At 39.8% G+C, this 23,398-nt stretch overlaps 1 protein-coding gene across 1 annotated transcript; it reads left to right on the top strand.

Annotated features, from left to right (window-relative positions):
- The first annotated feature begins 13,504 nt into the window (after window positions 1–13,504).
- On the top strand, window positions 13,505–14,422 carry LOC131394603 (olfactory receptor 7A5-like). Its single transcript, XM_058525992.1, has one exon. It carries the CDS (start codon window positions 13,505–13,507, stop codon window positions 14,420–14,422), a length of 918 nt encoding a protein of 305 aa, XP_058381975.1.
- Window positions 14,423–23,398: the final 8,976 nt, after the last annotated feature.

The raw sequence follows: 23,398 nt of genomic DNA, 5'->3' as shown, positions 1-23,398 counted from the left end.
CCAAATTTTCCCACAAATGTTAATGTTCATGTTCTTCACCTTCATTTTGTTGTGGACTTGCTTTTCCAGAACAAGAGATTGAAACTCATACAGTATTCACAACAAGTGCTTACCACATCAGGACTGTGCTCGTTTCTTCACACGTATGATTGATTTCATCTTGAAGACATTTCTTTGAGATATTTTCAATAGCATTACAAAATAATAGAGAATGATTGGGACTTTTTACATAAAAATTTTAACATTATTCCTCAGCAGTCTAGATTAGGGTTTCTCAACTTCAACAATACTGACATTTGGGGTCTGCATTATTTCTCATAGGGTCCTTTGTACTGTATGATGCATAACAGCATCCCTGGCCTCTACACAGTAGATACCAGCACCAAATTATGATGATGAGAAATGTCTCTAGACACTGCCAATTGTTCCAGAGAGGGCAAAATTAGCCCAGTTAAGGACATGAGTTAAACAATTCCATGGGTGCCAGAGTTGATGGTGTTAGCTATCAAAGAGATGGGATAATAGGAAAAACAACATTTTAGGAAAGATAATATATTAGTTTAAACTTGGAAAGGTTGAGTTGAGGGTCTACAGAACACCCCATTGGTGCTATCATCTTAGAGATCAAATATATTGGTCTGACCATCATCAGTCTGCATGGTGGCAGTATAAATTAATTAATTGTATAGAAAGAGGAAGAAGTTCCTGTTGAGGCAATTGGGAGTTAGGCAAGCTGAAGCTGGTCTGAATCCTACCCATGACACTACAGCTTTCAGTTATAGTGCCCCACCAGGTGTAAGCCTTCACTGGACACTACATCATCCATCACAACATTGGCTGCCATTGTAATTAAATAATTATTTCTATAATTATACTATTAATGACTGCCCCTTAAAAACCTCTACCTGCACTTTGAATTCCATCCATTCCTAACATTTGGGGCAAAATAAACAATCACTTATTCTTTCCTTATCCTGTATATTCCAAAATCTGCATGCAGTGTTATAATTTCCAATGTCATGGGGATGTTTCACATTCTCATTCCTTTCAGTGAAAAATGAAACTTATTTCATTTGTTACCCACCTTTGAGTATTGCTCCCAACTTTTGTATAATTTGGTCTATACTTGCCACTTCCATTTCACTCTGCTAACTCTCTCTTCAACCAATTCATCTGGAGTCTTTCTCCCTCCATCACAAATTGCTCTCCCTGTTGTCTGCAGTGACCTCATGTCCCCAGTAAATTCTAAGGGATATTTTCATTCTTCAAAATGCTTTATTTTTCAGTAGCAATGTCACTAATGATGGCCTCGTCCTTCTGGAAATAGGAAACTTTCTCATGCAATTCATTTTTGTTTTCTGTTTCATTTTCCAGTGATCATATTCTTTTTTTGTTTGTTTGTTTATTACAGTAACATTGGTTTATAACATTGTAAAAATTTCAGGTGTACATCATTATACTTCTATTTCTGCATAGATTACATCATGTTCGCCACCAAAATACTAATTACAACCTATCACCACACACATGTGCCGAATTATCCCTTTCACCCTCCTCCTCCCCACTTCCCCTCTGGTAACCACCAATCCAATCTCTGTCCCTATGTGTTTGTTTATTGTTGTTATTATCTACTACTTAATGAAGGAAATCATACGGTATTTGACCTTCTCCCTCTGACTTATTTCACTTTCCTGCAATTCATTTTTGTTACAATGGGATTTTGAGAGTCAAGTCTATGGGGATCCTTGTTCTCTGGGACAGGCCTGGGGTTCTACCTCAGTTCTACTGTAACCCATTCTTCCCAGAGAAGCTCAATAGATTGAGTGATGTGTACCAGGGTCATGTTCATGCTGAAACCCTTCATCAACAGCTAGATGTAGCAGACTGTATAACAAATTACCATAAGTTTACTGGCCTAAAACAATGTACTTTTTAAAAATCTCACAGTTCTGTAGGTTGGAAGTCTGGCTTGGCTTCACTGGGTTCTCTAGTCAGGGTATCACAAGGCCAAAATCAAGATGACAGCCAGAGTGAATTCTCAACTCGGAGCTCCAGAGAAAAATCACTTCTAATGCATTTGTGTTGTTGGCAGAATGCAGTCCTTTGCAGTTGTAGGACTGAGGCCCCTGTATTCATTTTCTCTGGCTACCATAAAAATTACCAAAACCTAGGTGGCTTAAAACAACACACATTTATTATCTTACAGTTCTAGAGGTCAGAAGTTTAAATTGGGTCAACAGTGCTGCACTCCTTCCAGAGGCTCTAGGAGAGAGTCTCTTATCTTGTATTTTCCAGTTTCTAGAGGCAACTGGTATTCCTTGGTCCCTATCCCCCTTCCTACATCTTCAAAGCTAGTAGTGTTGTCTCTCTGTCTCTCTCTCTCATCTCTCTCATCTGCTTCTATTTTCACATCTTTTTTTCTCACCATGATCTTCCTGATGTCTCTTACAAAGATCCTTGTGATTACACTGGAATTGGGCCCGCTTAGATAATCCAGGATAATCTCCTCATATCAAGATCCTTCATTTAGTCACATCTGCGAAGTCCCTTTTGCCATGTAAGGTATATATTCACAAGTTTCAGAGATTCTGGAATGGGTATCTTTGGGCTCTATTATTCTGTCTGCGACAGTCCCTATTGCCTAGTGGATGTCAACTAAGGTACACTCTCCACTCCTAGAGGCTCCCAGCATTCCTCAACACATTTACCCTTCCTTCTTCAAGCAGGTAATGGCATGTCAAATCCTTCTGGCATTTTAAATCTCTAACCTCCTCTTCTTAGACAAGCTGGAGAAAACTCTGTTTTTTTAGGGCTCGTATGATTAGATTAAGATCATCCAGATAATCTCCCATTTTAAGGTCAATTGAGTAGGGACCTTAATTTCATCTGCAGTCTCCCTTCACAGAAGCGATTAGGGTTTGATTGAATAACTGGAAGAAAGTATGCATGCCAGGGGCTGGGAATGCTGGAGAAACGTACTAATATTCTGCATGGGAGCATTGGGAACATTCCTCAGCAGATCATCCTCTTGTCCAGGAGGAATTTGGGACTTAAATGGACCCTATCAGTAGGTAGCTATGGTAAAACCTAGCTCATCTTTCAATACCTTTGCTTCTTGCCCACTATTCCTTGGGCATCTACAACTTTATTATTACTATTATTTGGTGAGGAAGATTGGCCCTGAGCTAACAACTGTGCCAATCTTCCTCTATTTTTTGTATGCGGGATGCAACCACAGCATGGCTTGATGAGCGGTGTGTAAGTCCAGGCCTTGGATCCAAACCCATGAACCCCAGGCTGCTGAAGCGGAGTGTGTGAACTTAACCACTATGCCATCAGGCTGGCCACACAACTTTATTTTTATACATTAGGAAAATCAAGATTTCCTTAGGTAATTTCTTTAAGATTACTATCATTTCTGCTACTGCAGATTTCTATCTTTGATCAACTTTACTGCATCTACACCAGTGAGATACCAAGCTTAGACTTGAAGCATCTTTAGGCATGCCATGAAATAAAAGTATCTCAAATTGGGTGCCGGCCGGTGGCGCAAGCAGTTAAGTGCTCACGCTCTGCTGCGGAGGCCTGAGGTTCGCAGGCCCGGATCCTGGGCGCGCATTGACACACCGCTTGTTAAACCATGCTGTGGCGGCGTCCCATATAAAGTGGAGGAAGATGGGCACAGATGTTAGCCCAGGGCCAGTCTTCCTCAAGAAAAAAAAGGGAAGGATTGGCATTGGATGTTAGCTCAGGGTTAGTCCTCCTCAAAAAAAAAAAAAGAAAAGTATCTCAAATTATGATAGTGATCATAATGATGTTAGTAATAATGATCTAAAAGTATTACTTAAATCTTAATTAGTGCTTTTGTTACATCTTTAAAAATTGAGTGTGCCTTTATGCATGGTGCTTCCATTTATACATTTTTATTTCTGAACATACGGTGATTAAGACCATTATAATACTAATGGAGCCAACATTTATTAATTATTTGCCATGTGCTACATTCAATACTAAGTCCACATTCATTACTTGTGCCAAATTAAAGATGGCTACAAATTGTCTCCTACAGAGAGGTGATGTGTATTTCTTCTCTCCTTTAATCTGGAATAGCAAGTGACTGAACCAAGAGAGTTCAGCAAGAGTGATGCTGCCTCACTTACAAGACTAAGTTATTAAATCCTTGGGCTTTTTGACTGTTGACTCTGGCAGCACTAAGCCACCAAATAAGAATTCTGACTACTCTGAGACTGGATTACTAGGGAGGTCATGTGAAGGTGTTCTGTTCCTGTCTCAGTTGAGGTCAACTTTCTGTTCCTCCGTGTTAGGCACCAGACATGTGAGTGTCACCATCTTAGGCTTCTCAAGCAGCCAAACTGCTAGCTGAACAGCACCATGTGATGTAGAGCAGAGGAACTGCTGAGCCCTTCCTGAACTCCTGACCCACAAACCCATGAGGTAAACAAAAAGTGGTTCTCGTTAAGCAATTAAATTTTGGTTTGGTTTGGTTTGTGATGTGGGAATAAACAGCTCGGTGATCACCTTATTTGATTCTCAATTAAAAAAAAAAAGTCTGGACAATTGTAATTGTTATTGGTCCCATTTTACAACTCAGAAACTGATGTTTTGAGAGGCTGGAACTTAGCCAAAGTTTACAGACGTGGTAAGTAGTTTCAACTATGACTCAAACTTAGCATCACAGGTTAAGAGTCAAAACAGTGGACATGATATTTGAGAGGAATATCTAAAATAACCTCTTAATAGGAGGTATTATTTGAGAGCCATGTTTTAAAACTGCTACAATTTGAGTCTACATGTTTTTACTGAGGGTGCAGCATGGAGAATCATAGTGTGCCTGAGTAGCTCTTAAATTATTAACACATAGAAGGAGACAGAAAGAAAGGGAGAAGGTGATAAAGGCAGTCACTAGATTCCACTTTCTTTATCTTCTATCCATGAAGTAGATGGCCTTCCATGTTTCTGGACATTATGGCCCCACCTTTGCCTCACCTGAATTTGCACTCCTTCCCTGCCGATGTCTCTGCAATTTTCCCCAAGGCTACAGGGCTTGACTTCATTCTAGCCCTAACAGGAATTAATTACGCCAGTTAAAAGTCTTTCTATTTCTAGGGCATCACATCACAGCAAGATGCAATCTCCACAGCTCAAAATATCCAGTTCCTTCTTCTCTCTGCCCAATCCTAAGAGATGAAACTCTCAGGGAGAGATAGGAAACAGATGGTCCCTCTGTTTCATATACTGTCCAACCTAGCCCTCTCTAGACATCAATTACACTTTCCAAACCTCCTGCATGCTGGAGGGAAGGAGTGGCCAACTCTCATCTAGTTTGACAACATTTTTATCCTTCCACATACATAAATTGTATAACCATGGAAAATGTGTAATTTTGTATTTTTTTTTTACCCAGATGGAATTGCATTGATTATATTGTTTGGCTGTTTTTCCTAATCAACATGCTACACAGAATTCCAAAGTATGATTGCCAGCTTATTCAGTTATTTCTCTGTCGATGGGCTTGGAAGGATGGGATTAACTTGTAACTGTTAATACTACTAGAATGAGGTCTATTTCCAGGGTCAGTTGGAATCAAGATGTTAACTCTTGTCCAAGACAGAAATGAAATATAGCTATGTAATGATTTATAATGTGCTGTTTAAATACAGAAACCTCCTCAGAAGCCCCTGTATCAGCTTTGTTCCATCTTGTACTGAAAATTTATAGATTGGTGATCTACAACTGGGTTACGTAGCCTGGTTTTGTCTCTGTAACCTATGGGGTATAATCATCCTTTCAGTAACCTCATCCCTTTGCTTCCGTGACAATGAGATATCTGCGCTTATCTTGGTGGTTGTGATTTCCTGGGCATCTGAGAGAAGTACTTAGACATACCTAGATGTCTTGGAGACCTGTGATGATTTGCTGTACTTTCTTTCTCCCACTGTACAATATCCTCTGTCATTTCAGCCTCCCATAAGTGTATTTTTTACTCACTTTTAGAATTTTGCTGTGATTTAATAAAGAAAAAAGTCTATCTGACATATACTAGAGAAGTCGCCATTTGAACACAAATTGTTCTTTGAGAAACACTCTCAAGGAATTAGACAGTTATCTTTCTTCATTTTATGGTGGAGTTCCATGTGGTGTATTATTTACCATTTAGTGCTAGGATCTTACACAGTACTTGGCTTAAATCATTCAGTAAAGATTTGACTAATTAATTAATTGATGACACCTAAGTGCAAAGCCCCTATCAAAATCTTTCAAACCTGCTAATCGAACATCTTGACACTTTGCCTCTTCCACTTTCTCCTAAGGACTACCAAAGGCAGAATAGGGGTCATTGGGGATTTCCAGGATTTGTTATTCAGTGTCCTAGGAGAGTGTTTCTCCTATTCAGTCCAAGAATGTCTGATCATTTGGCACGCTTTTAAAAGTAGATTCTCAAGATCCATCAATTCCATGTCTAGGTAAATATTCAAAAGCATTAAAAGCAGGCACTCAAATAGATTCTTGTACACCAATGTTTATGTAATATGTTTATAACATTAATAACAGAGGCCAAAATAAGGAAACAACCCAAGTGTCCGTCAACAGATGAATGAATAGACAAAATGTGGTATATCTATACAATGAAATATTATTTAATCTTAAAAAGGAATAAAATTCTCATCATGTTGCAACATGGTTAAACCTTGAAAACATTCTGCTAAGTGAGATAAGCCAGATACAAAAGGCGGAAAAGTATTATATGATTCCACTTAGATGAGGTACCTGGAATAGGCAATTTCATAGAGACAGAAAGTAAATAGAGGTTTCCAGGAGCTGGGGGAGAGGGAATGTGGAGTCAGTGTTTAATGGAGACAGAGTTTCTGTTTGAGATGATGAAAAAGTTCTGGAGATGCATAGTGGTGATGGTTGCACGACATTGGGAAGGTACTTAATGCTACAGAACTGTACAATTACAAAATGGTTAAAATAGTAAATTTTCATATACATATATATATATATATATATACAAAATAAAATATAAATAAAAAACAAAACAAATAAAAACTCTTGTAATTTTTTTAAAGTAGATTCTGAGGCCATTTCCCTGGAGATGTTGACCAGTAAAGTCTGGGAGAAGGTGAGAAGCTATATATTAACAAAAGCCTCAATTAATAATTTTGACAAAGCTAAAATGATGAAACATTGCCTTATGGCAGTGGTTCTCAAAAGATTGTCATGGATACCAGCAAAATTGGAATCTGTGAAAAATCAAAGTGATCACACCCAAACCCAGACCCACTGAAATAGGAAGTAGAAACTTGGGGGTTGGACCCAGAAGTCTGTGTTTAAACAAATCCTCAACTTCATCCTGGTCAAGGCTGAAGTTTGAGAAGCATTACTCTAGTGAATCTTGGGACCCTTTGCTACTCAGCCATCTTCCTGAGGAGGAAACTGCAAGTCAGAAAATGCTGACGCTTGTCCCCAAGAGGAGGTCCAAGGAAGACTAGAGTGATTCTTTCCAGAGGAAAAAGACCCAGGAGACAGGAATCACAGCTGACCCCACTATTTGTCTCCCAGGGATAAGGACTTGGCAAGTCAGAGACCTCTTCCTGTGTGGTTCCTGCCCTTGAGAAGTCAAACTTATCAAGGTATGGAAGATCCATTTCTCAATTTGTCTAACAAGCTTCGGAGGGGATCACACCCAAACCCAGACCCCCAGGGCCACAAAACTTGTAACACATCAACTTACAGTTACCAAGGCCTCCCTGTACTAGGCTCCAGACACTCATGCCTTCTCCAGGAGAAATCAGCCAGGCCTCATATCGTATGCCTGGCTCTATGTCCTTGCTCTGTTGGGACACAGACCTTCTTTCTTCATCACCCACCCTCCACCAGAAAGATTCAGAAGAGCTGGTCACCACAGTGGGCCCACATTGCCAAGTGTATAGCCCAGTAAGTGTTGTGTGAAATAGGGAAAAGAGGTGGCTGAGTAAAGTGAGCATTGATTATTGTTAAGCAGAAGGCAGGGGAAACCTAATGTTGTCTATGGAGAAGGAGCTCTAAGGGCTAATTGCTTGGGATGGTGAATGGCTAGACTCCTTGTTTGAAGTTGCCATGGCATAGTGAGATTTTACAGTCTCCTTGGTTGATGGAGATTATGTGGAGCGGCAGTAAGAGGTTAAACTCCAATCCATTCTTTGACCCCATGGCTCTTCCCAGGACCAAACTGTATAGTGATATATTTCCCAGTCTGAGGTGTACAAATGGATGCCACCAGGTATTGATAGAGCTTTCCATCCTTCACAATGAAGTCTTTATCTCTTCTTGTCATTTTCTTCTACTACCTAGCCGAAGAACTCCAGAGCCTCCATTTCACTCAGCCTACACAAATCTTTCTGACTTCTTTTTGTCACCCTCATTTGCTTGGGAACATTTCCTCCTTCTCCAAAAGAATCTGTCCTTCCTCCTCCTTCTGCACTGTATCCAGAGTTCTGATTAGAGACCTCCAAAAGAGGAGGATCTGTGTTCCCTGGTATGTAGGGCTTCAACATCTAAACTCTAGGGTGGGGTGGATGAAAGAGGGAAAGTGAAGGACACAGAAAAGTCCAACATTTAGGCCCCACTTGATATCTCACCCGTTTAATCTGGGAGCATTTTGGGAAACATTGAAACTCACATATCCCTTCCCCATAGTTCTCCTTAATTCCTCTTGGGTCTCAGATCTTATCCTTAATCAGGGACATAGAATCATTAGCAAGACATTAGAATCATTTCCTCACCACTTCTGGCCTTTGTTCCTCTTCCAAAAAATGAGTGGCTTGGTCCCTTCAACTCTAATGATGTGAGGATTCCCAACAAATTCCCTTTGCCCTTAGTTTTGCCTGCCTTAAATCCGTCTTTAACTCCAGACACCAGACAAAATTGTGATATGGGTCATATTATTCTTTTGGTTGCAGTCCCTACAGAGCTCCCATCCTTTATCCATTATTCATTTCAAGGGTCCCAGAGATGTGGTCCCTGCCCGCCTCTCCAACCTCATTCTTCACCATTCCCATTTCCCACTTTGTGCTTCAGCAAATTGCTAGGAGCATTCTGTCTCCTGCTGCTTGTTTGTGAACCTTTTCTCTTGCTGTCTTCTCTGCCAGAAAAGTCTCTACTCAATCATCTACCTAGATAACTCCTTGTCCAGGGATCTCTTTCTCCAAAAATCCTTCCCTGACTCCATCACTCCAGGCTGGATTTACAACTCCTCTCTGTATACTACTCTCCAGACTTCCTTTATTTTAGCATTTATTTCACTATTACAATAACTGGTTTCTGCCTCCATCTCTACTCGGAAGGTGGACTGCCTGAAGAAAAAGATCATACCAGTAATTTTCACATCCCCAACAGCAAACACTCATCCGGTCTCAAAGAAGCCCCTCTTGCAGAAGGACATCCAGGACTTTTTCAGTGACTGACAAATAGTCTATTTCAATTCTTCTCTACTTCCAGGATAGCTCAACAAAATTGTGCACTAACACTAGACACTAGAAACAGAATAGGACATATTTATTTGGTGCATGGATAAAGGAGCAAGTGCAAGTGTCACATAGCTGTATCCTCCACTCTAGTTTCTAACCTCTGGTCCTAATGTAAAAGGTTTCTAACCTGTGGGAATCTTCTTTCTAAGATGAATGTTATTATTCATAATTTCATGACCCATTTGAATCACAATTCGGCCACTGCTGCAAACCCAGGTGGGACTTTATGAAAGAAATAATCATTGCAGTGGATTTGAATGCTGAGAACCTAAGGACAAACATTGCAACAGACAGACCTCCAACTTTGTCCAGCAGAACAAGATTGATTCTCACTGATTTATCTCCCTCATGCCCATTAATTTTTTCATTGACTATTTTTCATTGTCTCAATCTTTTTATTTGGCTTGAGGAGGTAATATTTGACTATCCTAGGAATAAAACCATCTCTCTGGCCAAATCATTATCTATTTACTTTTGCCAAACACACTTACTTTCTAAACCTTGAAGGGTTTCATGGACTGTCTATCTCTTTCTCAGGGGAAGCAATATGCAGCTGAGAACACATTCCAGCTTCAGAGGCTGAGTCCTTCTTTACCTATTTCTTACATTAGCAAAGGTAATGAAGAGAATTTTCAGCACTATCCTCTATGGTGCTCATTAAATACTTCTAAGAGAGATATTGCACCAGAATGTTTACACATGAGCCCAAAAGGATGAGGGACAGACCTGAGGCTATGCTTAGAATATCACCAGGGAGGAAAAGAGAGTGTGATACTGGCTCAAGACAAGGTTGACATAAGGGAAGCCATGTTGTAGAAAAGAAACCTATTGTAACTTTGAATGACCTCTGACAAACTAACCAAGCTGGATATGCACCCTCAGGGAGATCTAACTGCTATGTTGATTTTACAACCCCTGCCTATGCGTGTACCTCCCAGCTGTGATAAGATGATAACTTTGTTCTTTTGAGTTCCTTAGGAATGTGATGACCCCCAATAGAGAATCTATGCTAGTAGCCATCACCAATGAAAACCAAAAGATCTGGGGTGGCAACTCTCAGTCTGGAACACTAGAATGTCAACATTCCTAACTCCCTACCCTATAACCCACCGGCCCATTTAACTGTTGTAAGATTTTGTGCCCTTTTAAGATAGTTCTCTTGGACATTAGTCGGCCATCTTCCCTCTTGCTAGCAAGCTGTAATAAAATAAAGTCCTTTTTCTCCTACCACCTTGTCTCTTGACTATTGGCATGTCTTGCAGTGGGCAGATGAACCTCCTTTTTGGGCGGTAACAAGAGGGCATCTGTCCAATGTCTGCCCATCCCCTGGCTCTCTCCTTTCCAGGCCCTGAGGGTCCTGTAACCAGAGATAAAGGAACGAGAGTCTTTATCCACTTTCCTGCTGTTGTTCTCTCGTGGAAAGTGCATCTTCAAGTGTTTGAGGAGAGAACACAAAGGACACAGAGTCTCCTCACTCAGGGATGGAGGGTGCTTAGCAATTTTACTTACAAGTGAAAGGACTCAGAAAATGAATGTTGAGAAATTTCCAGGAAGGGAATTTGGGAGATAATGAGGGTCCTTATTTATAATCCCAGAAAAATAACTGTGACAATTAATCCTTTACAAAATATCTTGGAAACGTGCAATCTCCCTACATAGTTTCTCAGTTACATCCTGTTTGTGCCTCTAGATAATTGGGACAGAAATCAGGGACATGCATATAGGTATTTCAGACAAAGACTAGGGAAAAGCAGTTGCTGACACTTCTACGGTTAAAGAGCCCAGGTGAGAGAGTTGGTAGATGCAAGAGGAGGGCCTGGCTATTTAATGAGCAGAAACTTTATATTCTCTTTCTGTCTCTCTTTCTACCTTTCTTCCATCACCATCTTATTTCTTTTATCCTCTCCATATAGTAACCTCCTTGAAGGCAAATGTTGCTGAAAGTTTTGGAGTAATAGACACCCAGGGACTATATGATGAGCTGCAGTAATGGAAAAATATTGGTTTGTTTTCTTATCAATTTATTAACTCAGCCACCAAAACAATATGGAGAGTTTTCTGTGTGCTAAGAACTCAGCTGGTCTTGAGACCTGAGGAGGTCAGGAATCACCTAAACAGGTGAGAGCTGTGCCAATATAGAATGACAGTAGGAATTAAGAGAAGAAAGTAGAGAGAGGTTTAGGCAGAGGGAGTAGGTCTTGAAAAATTGCAGAGACTTCAGAGTTTATGATCCATTTGGGCAGAGGGAAGCTTTTCTCAATGATCAGAATTTAGCGTAAGAGATGAGAAGTGTGGAGAAATAAGGCTAGAGGGTCAGAGTGGAGCTATGATACACCAGGGCATTTGCATGTTTTCAAAAGGTGGCAGGAAGGCATTCTAAGTGTTTAAGTAGGGTAGTGATATGATAAGATTTTCATTCTGGAAATACCAGTCAAGTGGCTGTGGGGGAATTGAAGGTGAGGCTTCCAACCAGGAGGGAAGCCCTGCAATAGATCTAGTAGGAAATGAAATTGATTTCCTCTTTTCCAATGCAATTGATGCCATTAACATGCACAGCACATTCCAAGGAAGACCCAGAATCTTGGGTATTACCCATGCACTCTCTTTTTTCTGCTCAATAAAACAAATTGGAATGCATGAGAGCAAGTCACATTCACTAAAAGTCAAGAGAATCTTTTACAAACTATCGTATTTTGAAGATGCATCATTCCAATTTCTTAGAATATCTCTCAACTGATCAGAAACCACCGGAGATGATTACAAACTGTCCATGCCCCAAAGGGTTAGAACAAAGATGTTCATCCTTTTATTAAATAATTGTGTAAGACATGGCTATTTTTATCACTCTAGAGTTGCTATCTGCTTTGGTATTTTACACCTATGAAGACTGACAGTGATGACAGCCAATAGTGGCCTTTTTCGTTTCTAGTTGGGGCATTACAAAAAATGAAGTATGCAAAAATATTTCTAACAAGGCAAAACAGAACACTGAAGGTCATTTTATCATCTTGTGTTTTTCTTGTCCCTGGTTACATGACCCATTCCTCTGTATTAGGATATAGGACTCTCAGGATCTTGAGGTGGGAGAGTCAGAGGGTGGGTGGGCTCTCATGAGTGTCCCCATATTTCTAGCCCCATTCTAAGCACCAACTTAATGTGAGTTGCATGTCTGACCCTCATCGTTTCAGGCTTATATGCAAACACCTTGCTGCAATTTCTCTCTCCCTCCAGTATTTAATGAGCACCATAGAGGATTTTACTCCAAATTCTGTTTGTGACGTTTGTAGGATCTTACTTTATGGTACTGAAATGGTTTAAGCCTTGATATCCATGCTTTCCTTGGACCGTTTAATGAATCCATTAACTTCACAGATGAAGGGTGTTTTGTCAGGTGGTAAATGTCTAGGAAGTATCTGGCCTTGTTCCTGCAGGATGTTGATGGTTCCTGGTACAAGATGCATTAAGTGTTTGAGAATGTGGTTTAGTATTTGGTGAAAACATTTTTCTTTCTTTATTTTTTTTCCCCTTGAGAAGTAAACCTACATTCTACTCATCTTGCAATACTCTGTCCAGATACTTGCGATACTCTCTCAAATTTTCTCACCTCTGAGACCAGATCAAGTTACTGAGCTTCACTGGACCTCATGTTCCATATTTGTGTTAGAGTGAGCATGGACCATTTTATCTCTAAGGTTCAAAGTTGCTCTTACCTTTTTACATTTGATGATCCTAAGCCAAAAATAAAGAGGATAGACGAGTGTCCCAGAGGCCAACATACAGAGGTTGATCAACATTATGAAATGTTGCATGTAACAAATAAGAGCATGTAGGATTCCTAAATTTTGTCATGTTAAGGCGTTTATGCCCAATCCTTCACTTCAAGAAATAAAAAAAGTAGAGAGACTCTAGAGTCTGTCCAGTGTCTATTTCACATTATTTCCCTTCCTCAACCATGTAGCTGATGTGACAGCAACATGGAACCAGGAAATCAAACAAATGTTTCCGAATTTTTCCTCCTGGGTTTTTTGCAGGACTCAGAGCATCAACCCATCCTATTCGGGCTGTTCCTGTCCATGTTTGTGGTCACCGTGCTCGGGAATCTACTCATCATCCTGGCCATCAGCTCTGACTCCCACCTCCACACCCCCATGTACTTCTTTGTCTCCAATTTGTCCTTTGCTGACATCTGTTTCACCTCCACTACTGTCCCAAAGATGCTGCTGAACATCCAGACACAGAGCAAATCCATCACTTACGGAGGCTGCATCAGTCAGATATATTTTTTCATGGTCTTTGGAGGTATGGACACTTTTCTCCTCACTGTGATGGCCTATGACTGGTTTGTGACCATCTGTCACCCACTGCACTACCCAGTCATCATGAACCCCCACCTCTGTGACCTGCTGGTTCTTGTGTCCTGGTTCATCAGCCTGTCATACTCCCTGATCCAGATTCTGTTGATATTGCGGCTGTCCTTCTGTACCAATTGGGTAATTCCACGCTTTTACTGTGAACTTGCTCAGGTCCTCATGTTTGCCTGCTCAGACACACTCATCAATCATATCCTACAATATATGATGACTGGCCTTCTTGGCATTTTTCCTTTCTCAGGGATCATTATCTCCTGCACCCAAATTGTCTCCTCAATCCTGAGAGTCCCATCAGCTATTGGGAAATATAAAGCATTTTCTACCTGTGTGTCTCACCTGTCTCTGGTTTCTTTATTCTTTGGGACAGGCCTGGGTGTGTATCTCAGTCCTGATGCATCTTCCTGGACGGGCATGATTGCCTCTTTGATGTACACTGTGGTCACCCCAATGCTCAACCTGTGGAACAGGGACATCAAGAGGGCTCTACAAAATGTTCTCAGGAGAACACTCTATGTTCAGTGAGGAGAACATTCATCCAAAAATGAGAAGATTTTTGAGCTGACAGTGGCAGCAGCAGTTGGTTGAAGACATCCTGCCTCTTAATCACATGGAATTTTGTCCTCACCCTCATCCATGTGTGGTTTTGGTCAGAATTGCCTTGAGAGTACTTTGTCTTAACCTCTTATGGTGACTCCCCTGTTTTTCTCAGTTCTGCTCTCTTAATCCCTCCTTTTGCTTATCCAATACTGCACCTCAGCTTGGATTTCCAGTCCTGCAGGTTGGTTCCAGCCACTTCAAGTACCAACTTGGAACAGTTGATTAAAAATTACAAAATAGTGCATTGTATTGACAACCATTGCTAATTCTTAACAAATTCATCCATCTGACCATATTTACTGAGCACTTTTGGTGTGCCAGGCTGTTGTAGCTGTTCTGGAATATGGTAGTGAAGAAAAAAAAAGTAAAAACAGTCAAAAATAATTGCCCTCATAGAGCTTAAATCCTGGATCTCAGAGTTTATCAGATTGCATTTTACATCTGAACAGAAAATACCTTGATGGATACATTATTTATTTGGTGACTAGCAAGGCTGAACTTTTCTCCATCTGTTTGTTTAGTCCATTTCCAAAGAAGCTACAAAAATATATCACTAGAGACAGAAAAACCACAGGGTCCAGAATATTAGAAGTGATAAGGCTCCAAGATGTTGTTTGGTCTAGTTACTTCATTTTGCACGTGAATTCACCAAGGCCCAAACACAGGAGTTCAGACAGTGACAAAATCTAGCTGAAAGGGGACATATCTTCAACTATGTTGTTAGGACAGAGCACTGGATTACAATTCAGGAGAGTAAGAATTGAATCACAGATTTGCTGCCCTTTGGGTATGTTTTGATGAGCTTCAGGTAATGCAGAATGGTGAGGACCAGTGGATCTCTTGATAAGTGTTTTAAATATAAAGAAATTGGATAATGTGTTAAGTCTTTGCAGTGTGGTGTTTGTCAAGGCACTGCCAGCAGAAAAGGCTCCAGGATGGAAGGAGTATGATGGACTCTCTTGCCACCAAGTGGTGTCCTTGAGGAAGATTACAATTTTGAAGAACAATATAATGGGCTTCTAAAAAGGCAACCCACATCTCCTTTAATCTCTAGGCTTTGAGTCTGAAAACAGGCTTGGCTCTGGAGACTGGGAGAAGAATCAGGATTTTCAATTGTGGTAGCTGACATCTGACTTTTGCTGACTTGCTCTTGCCTGAGTAGACATAGTATTGGAAAAGATGCTGCTAAGACTGATGTCAAAGACTGTACTGCCTATATTTTCTTCTAGGATTTTCATGGTTTCAGGTCTTACATTCAAGTCTTTAATCCATTTTGAGTTAATTTTTGTGTATGGTGCAAAATAATGGTCTACTTTCATTCTTTTGCATGTGGCTGTCCAGTTTTCCCAACACCATTTATTGAAGAGACTTTCCTTTCTCCGTTGTATGTTCTTCACTCCTTTGTTGAAGATTAACTGTCCATATATGCATGGTTTTATTTCTGGCCTTTAAATTTCATTCCATTTGATCTGTGTGTCTGTTTTTGTGCCAGTACTATGCTGTTTTGATTACTATAACTTTGTAGTCAATTTTGAAGTCAGGGATTGTGATGCCTCCAGCTTTGTTATTTTTTCTCAGGATTGCTTTGGCTGTTCAAGGTCTTTTGTTGTTACATATAAATTTTAGGATTCTTTGTTCTATTTCCATGAAGAATGTCATTGGGATTCTGATTGGGGTGGCATTGAATCTGTAGATTGCTTTAGGTAGTACAGACATTCTAACTATGTTTATAGAAATGTTTAAAACATAAAACTATGTTTAAAGAAATGGAACATCTTTCCATTTCTTTACATCTTCTTCAATTTCTCTCAATAATGTCTTGTAGTTTTCAGGGTATAAATCGTTCACCTCTTTAGTTATATTTATTCCCATTTTCTTCTTTTTGTTGATATTGTAAATGGGATTATATTCTTAACTTCTCTTTCTGCTAGTTTGTTGTTAGTATATATAAATGCAATTGATTTTTGTAAGCTGATTTTTGTACCCTGCAACTTTGCTATAGTTGTTGATTATTTCTAATAGTTTCCTGACAGATTCTTTAGGGTTTTTCTCTATATAGAATCATGTCATCTGCAAACAATGAGAGTTTCACTTCTTCCTTTCCAATTTGGATTCCTTTTATTTCTTTTTCTTGCCTAATTCCTCTGGCCAACACCTCCAGTACTATGTTGAATAGGAGTGATGAGAGTGGGCACCCTTGTTCCTAATCTCAAAGACATGGCTTTCACATTTTCAAGGTTGAGTATGATGTTGCCTGTGGGTTTGTCATATGTGGACTTTATTATGTTGAGGTACTCTCCTTCTGTACCCATTGTGTTCAGAGTTTTTGTCATAAATGGCTGTTAGATCTTGTCAAATGCTTTCTCTGCATCTATTGAGATCATGTGATTCTTATTCCTCATTTTGTTAATGTGGTATATCACATTGATTGATTTGCAGATATTGAACCATCCCTGCATAGCTGGAATAAATCTCATTTGATCATGGTGTATGATACTTTTTTTTTTTTTTGGTGAGGAAGATTGGCCCTGAACTAACATCTGCTGCCAATCTTCCTCTTTTTTCTTGAGGAAGACTGTCTCTGAGCTAAAATCTGCTCCAATCTTCCTCTACTTTTTATATTGGACACCGCCACAGCGTGGCTTGATGAGTGGTGTGTAGGTCCGTGCCCAGGATCTGAACCCATGAACCACGGGATGCAGAAGTGTAGCATGTGAACTTAACCGCTATATCACTGGGCTGGTCCCCGTATGATCCTTTTAACATCTAGCTTTATTCAGTTTGCCAGTATTTTGTTGAAGATTTTTGCATCTATGTTCATCAGTGATATTGGCCTATAATTTTCCTTATTTGTGTTTTTCTTGTCTGGCTTTGGTATCAGGGTAATGTTGACCTGATATAATGAGTTAGGAAGCAGTCCTTCTTCATTTTTTTGTAATAGTTTGAGAAAGATAAGTATTAAATCTTCTTTGAATGTTTGGTAGAATTCTCCAGAGAAGCCATCTGGTCCTGAACTCTAGATTTTGGGGAGGTTGTTGATTACTGTTTCAATCTCTTTACTTGTGATTTATGTATTCATATTTTCTATTTCTTCTTGATTCAGTTTGGGGAGGTTATATGAGTCTAAGAATTTATCTATTTCTTCTTGGTTATTCAATTTGTTGGCATATAGTTCATCATAGTATTCTCTTATATTTCATTGTATTTCTGCAGGATCTATTGTAATTTCTCCTCTTTCATTTCTAATTTTATTTATTTGAGTCTTCTTTCTTTTTATCCTGGTGAATATGGCTAAAAGTTTGTCAATTTTGTTTACCTTCTCAAAAAGCCAGCTCTTGGTTTCATTGACCCTTTCTACTGATTTTATAGTCTCAATTTAATTTATTTCTGTTCTAACTTTTACTATTTCTCTCCTTCTGCTAACTTTGGGCTTTGTTTTTTCTTCTTTTTCTAGTTCTGTTAGGTGCAGCTTAAGAATACTTATTTGAGATTTTTCTTGTTTATTGAGGTGGGCCTGTATTGCTATGAGTTTCCCTCTTAGAACCAGTTTTGCTGCATCTCATAAGAGTTGGTATGTAGTATTTACATTTTCATTAGTCTCCAGGTATTTTACATTTCTCCTTTGATTTCTTTATTGGTCCAATGGTTGTTCAGAAGCATGTTGTTTAGTCTCCACATATTTTGACTTTTCTAGCATTTTTCTTGTAGTTGATTTCTAGTTTCAAAGCCTTGTGTTCAGGAAAGCTACTTGATATGATTTCAATCTTCTGAATTTATTGAGGCTTGCCTTGTTTCCCAACATGTGGTGTATCTTTGAGAATGTTCCAAATGCACTTGAGAAGAATGTGTATTCTTCTGTTTTGGGATGAAATGCTGTATATATACCTATTAGGTCCATCTGATCAAGTGTTTTGTTTAAATCCACTATTTCATTGTTGATTTTCTGTCTGTATGATCTGTCCATTCATGTCCAATGATGATGTCAGATCTTGAGGTCTCCTACTATTATTGTGTTCCTGTTGATTTTTCCCTTTAGCTCTGTTAATAATTGCTTTATGTACTTTGGTTTCCCTGAGTAAGGGGCATATATATTCATAGGTGTTATGACCTCTTTGTGGAATGTCTCTTTTATCCTTATATACTCCCTCTCTTTGTCTCTCATCATCTTTTTTATTTTGAAGTCTACTTTGTCTGATGTAAGTATCACAGCTGCTTTCCTCTGTTTGATATTTGCTTGGAGTATTGTCTTCCATCCCTTCACTCTGAGCCTATGTTAGTCTTTAGAGCTGAGATGTATTTCCTGGGGGTAGCATATTATTGGGTCTTGCTTTTTAATCCATGCAGCTACCCTGTTTCTTTTGATTGTAGAATTCAATCCATTTATGTTTAGAGTGATTATTGAAAAGTGAGGGCTTAATGTTGCCATTTTTTCTCTTGTTTTCCAGTTGTTCTATGTTGCCATTGTTTCTCTTCCTTCTATTTCTGACTGCCATTTCATTTTGGTGGTTTTCTGTGAAGGTTATCTCAGTTTTCTCTTTTTCTATGAATTGTGGCTATCCTCTGACATTTTGTTTAGTGATTACCATGAGATTTGTATAAAAGGTCTTGTAGATGAGATAGTCCATTTTCTGATAGTCTGTTACCTTCATTAGCCTAAAAAGTTTCCATCCCTTACCTCTTCCTCTTCTGAGTTATTGTTTTCACAGATTTTTCCGTTTTGTTTAGGGAGTTTGTGACTAAGTTGATGGGTTTTTACTTTTGATGTCTTTCCTTCCTTATCTATTAAGTTATAAGTGAGTATTTGCTTCCCTATACTGATAGGGAGCTGCAGTTATCCTATTTTGTCTGTCTATTTATCTCCTTGCTCAAAGCTTTGTGGACTTTTGCCTTTTTTTTCTGGTGTGAGGGCATTTTTAATCATTTCTCGTAGAAGAGGTCTAGTGATGATGAACTGCCTTAGCTTTTGTTTGTCTGGGAAAAGGTTTATTACTCCACTGTATCTGAAAAAACTTTCACTCAATAGAGTGTTCTTGGCTAAAATTTCTATGTTTCAGTATTTTGAATATATCATATCATTTTCTCCTAACCTGTAAGTTTTCTGCTGAGAAATATGCTGAAAGCCTGATAGGAGTTCCTTTGTAGGTTATTTTCTTTTGCGCTGCTGCCCTTAATATTTTTTCTTTGTCATTGACTTTTGCCAGTTTTACTATTATATGCCTTGGAGAGGTCTTTTAGCATTGATGTCATTAGGCATTCTATTAGCTTTACGTATTTGTAAATCTGCTTCCTTCCCCAGGTTTGAGAAGTTCTCAGCTAATATTTCTTTGAACAAGCTCCTTTCTCATTTCTCCCTCACTTCTCCCTCTGGAATACATATAATCCTTATGTTGCTTTTCCTAATTAAATTGGATATTTCTCAAAGAATTCCTTCATTTTTTTAAAAATCTTAGTTCTCTCTCCTCCCCCACCTGCAGCATTTCTATATCTCTATCCTCTAAATCACTAATTCTTTCCTTCACACATGAGCTCTATTTTTTAAGTATTCTAGATTATTTTTTATTTCATTAATTGTATTCTTCATAGCCAGAATTCCTGCCCGGGTTTTTTTTTGTTGTTGTTTGTTTCTTTTTTTATGTATAGTTTTAATCTCTTTGGTGAAGTATTCATTCTGCTCATTAATTTTTTTTGTGAGATCATTGAACTGTCTTTTTGAGTTTTCCTGTAACTCTTTGAGTTTCTTTATCACAGCTATTTTGAATTCTCTGTCATTTAGACTGCAAATTTCTGCACCTTCAGGGTTGGTTTCTAAGAGTTGTCATTTTTCTTCTGGTCTGAATTGTTGCTGTAGTTTCTCATGGTGTTTGATGAACTAATCTTTTATTGGTGTGTTTGTGGTAGTATCAGGTCACAGATTCCACCTGCTACCACGAGGGGGAAACAGGATTTGCATTTCTTATCTCACCCTGTCTGCTGGAAGTTGTAGCACTATTTTGCTGGGTGCTTGTACTAGCCTGCAGAGCATACGGGCATGTATGTAGACTGTGCATGGTGGGTGGGCCTTCTTCACGGGGTCCAGGTCTAGGCTAGGCCTTGGGGCTGCAATGGCATGGTGGGCTCTCTCACTTCCTAGAAAGCAACCATGAGTGGGTAAAGGGCTGCGACTGCCACTTGCTTCAGTCTCCCTGAGGCACGTTCCCACTTTTGGGGTGCCGTGGTACCATAAGCACTCACACCAGCTGGGAATGCGCTTGCCCCCATGTGTATATTTGCCACCGCCTCTTCTTGAGGTCACAATAGCTGCTGTTCTTGGTGAGTGGGGTTTCCTCATGGGGACCAAGCCAGAGCCACTCCTTGGGGCCACAGGGCCATGGTGGGCACCCACACCACTGAGAAAGTGATCATGAGCAGTCTAAGGGCTGCTGTCACCTCTTCCTACAGTCACCCTGGGGTGCATTTCCACTTTAGGGGTGCAGGACTACTATGGATGCTTGCATCATGTTCCAAAGTGTTCATACATGCACACAGGGCTGCCAGGAAGGGCAAGGAGTGCTCACCTAACTCCACTACTTCCCAGAGGGCCAGTCAATCCACCTTCAGATGTATAGCTATGTAGATCTCTCATGTGTCCTGTTGTGTTGTGTGGGTTTCCTTCACTGACCATTGAATGTCCATTTGGTTGTAGTTCAAAGGGGGAGAAGATAAAAGGAACAGCTTACTCTGCCATATTGCTGACATCACTCTCTAGGATTTAATATTTTTAAATAAACTTTTTTGAAGTATAATACACATGCAGATATGTATGTTATCTTACTACTTCAAACTCTTCACTCCCTTTCAGTGAAACATTTCTGAGTTTGGAATCACAGATTCATTAAGATTTTCTGTGGGAACCTGCCTGATGTACCCAAATTTCTATTCTACATCTCTTCTCTTTGAATTTTCCCATCAGAGAGCCCAGCATTGGGTTTGTAATTCACAGAACATTGCTGACTATTTAAAGAACTACCTTGTAACTGTCTTTAAAAATCTTCTCAAATTAATGGTATTAGTAACAAGGTGTCCCAAGTTGAGTTCCCTGGGAAGTAGAGTCTGAGACAGTGATTAGCATGCAGGATGTTTACCAGGTAGCATTCCTGGAATCAACACCTGTAGAAAAGTAGATGTGTAGTAAGGAATTCAGCCTTTTCTAAAGAGACATGTGTCTTTGTCCCAGGTCCTGGGAGGTAATATTCAAACTTTTGAAATTTCCCTAGTGATAAGAGTGATTACTTATTTATGGAGTACTCCCCCCACACAGGGACCATACCTGATAGTTTATGCTAATGAGATGACTCAGAGTGAGGGCTGGCCATGCCAAAAAGACTGACCACGTGATTAAAGCGTTGGAACTTTGGGCAAAGTGAAATGAGCCAAACTTTCTGGGAGGGAGACTTGAACCATATGGGCAATAATTCAGTTAAGCATGTCTATGTAATGAAACATTAAGAAAAATTCTGGACATTGAAGCTCAGGTAAGCTACTTGGTTGGTAGCAATACTCTTTGAGTTTTGTCACACATTGTGGCCAGGAAGAGGTAATGGGTCTGTGATCTGGACTCCATGGGGAGAGGACAAGAAGCTTTACATATGGAACCCATCCATACATGTATGCCCCACGTGTATCTTCCTTTGGTTCTAATTTGTATCCTTTTGCTATAATAAAACTGTCATCATAAGTACAATGCTTTCTTGAGTTCTGTGAGTCATGCTAATGCATTACCAAACCTGAGGGAGTCTCCTCAGTTTGAATCATTCTAGTGAATTATTGAATGTGAAGGAATCTCCAGATTTTCAGCCAACTGGTCTGATGTGAGGATGGCCCTGGAGACCTCTGAACTAGTGGCTGGTGTCTGAAGGGAGGGCAGCCATGCAAGAAATATTCCTTCAGAATTTGCAGTTTGCCAAACCTCATGTAAAAACAAAGGGGGTGCAAAATGTCAAGGCAAGTCGAAGCGCATCAGAGGCCTCTGTAAACCATCAGGGGGCTCTGGAGCTAAGATAACCCCTTGGAGTTGGCTGGAATTAGAGCCAAGTGAACAAACGTTTACACCTCCACATCAAACAGTCATCGGACATGGGCTGCCCCTGGAAAAATGCATGAACTTGGTTAAGATGGATCTCTGCAGCTGAGGCAGATCCCTATATGGGTTGATTGTTGAGGGCTGAGTAACACACACAACATTTGGAGCAGCTTGTCCCTCATTCTTAACAAGAGACCATGTTTTTATTGTAGTAAAATAACATAAAATTTACCATCTTAACCATTTCTAAGTGTACAGTTCTGTGGCATTAAGTGCATTCACATTGTTGTGCAAATATCACCAACTTCGTCTTGAAAACTCTCTTCATCTTACAAAACTGAAACTCCCACCCCATTAAACACTAACTCCCCATGCCCCTCCCTCACCCCTGAGAACAACCATTCTACTCTCTGTCTCTAGCAATGTGACTCCTCTAAGGACGTCATATGAGTGGAATCATGTAGTATTTGTCCTTTTCTGTCTGGGTATGTAATATAATGGGAGATGTTAGATGAAATGGCAAGGAGAATTATCAGAAAAATTGGGAATTGCCTTCGTTCTGGTTGTTCTCTCCTATTTTCTCATTGGGAATCCTACATCCCAGTTTTCCTAGTAAAGTCCTAGTTGACAGCTGTTTATTTACACTCGGTATTAATAATATCCCCTTTTTTTTTTGGTGAGGAAGCTTGTCCTTGAGCTAACATCTGTGTCAGTCTTCCTCTGTTTTGTATGTGGGCTGCTGCTACAGCATGGCCTGATGAGTGGTGTGTAGATCTATGCCAGGAACCAAACCTGCAAACCTCGGGCTGCTGAAGCAGAACACATGAACTTAATGACTATGC

The sequence above is a fragment of the Diceros bicornis genome, chromosome 30 (genome assembly GCF_020826845.1).
Source record: "Diceros bicornis minor isolate mBicDic1 chromosome 30, mDicBic1.mat.cur, whole genome shotgun sequence".
NCBI classification, from domain to species: domain Eukaryota; kingdom Metazoa; phylum Chordata; class Mammalia; order Perissodactyla; family Rhinocerotidae; genus Diceros; species Diceros bicornis.
The sequence above is the reverse complement of the archived record's forward strand: the minus strand, read 5'-3'. Positions and strand labels throughout refer to the sequence as shown.

Coding starts and splice junctions, on each gene's coding strand:
- LOC131394603 (XM_058525992.1), top strand. CDS start 13,505: ATGGAACCAGGAAATCAAACAAATGTTTCCGAATTTTTCCTCCTGGGT.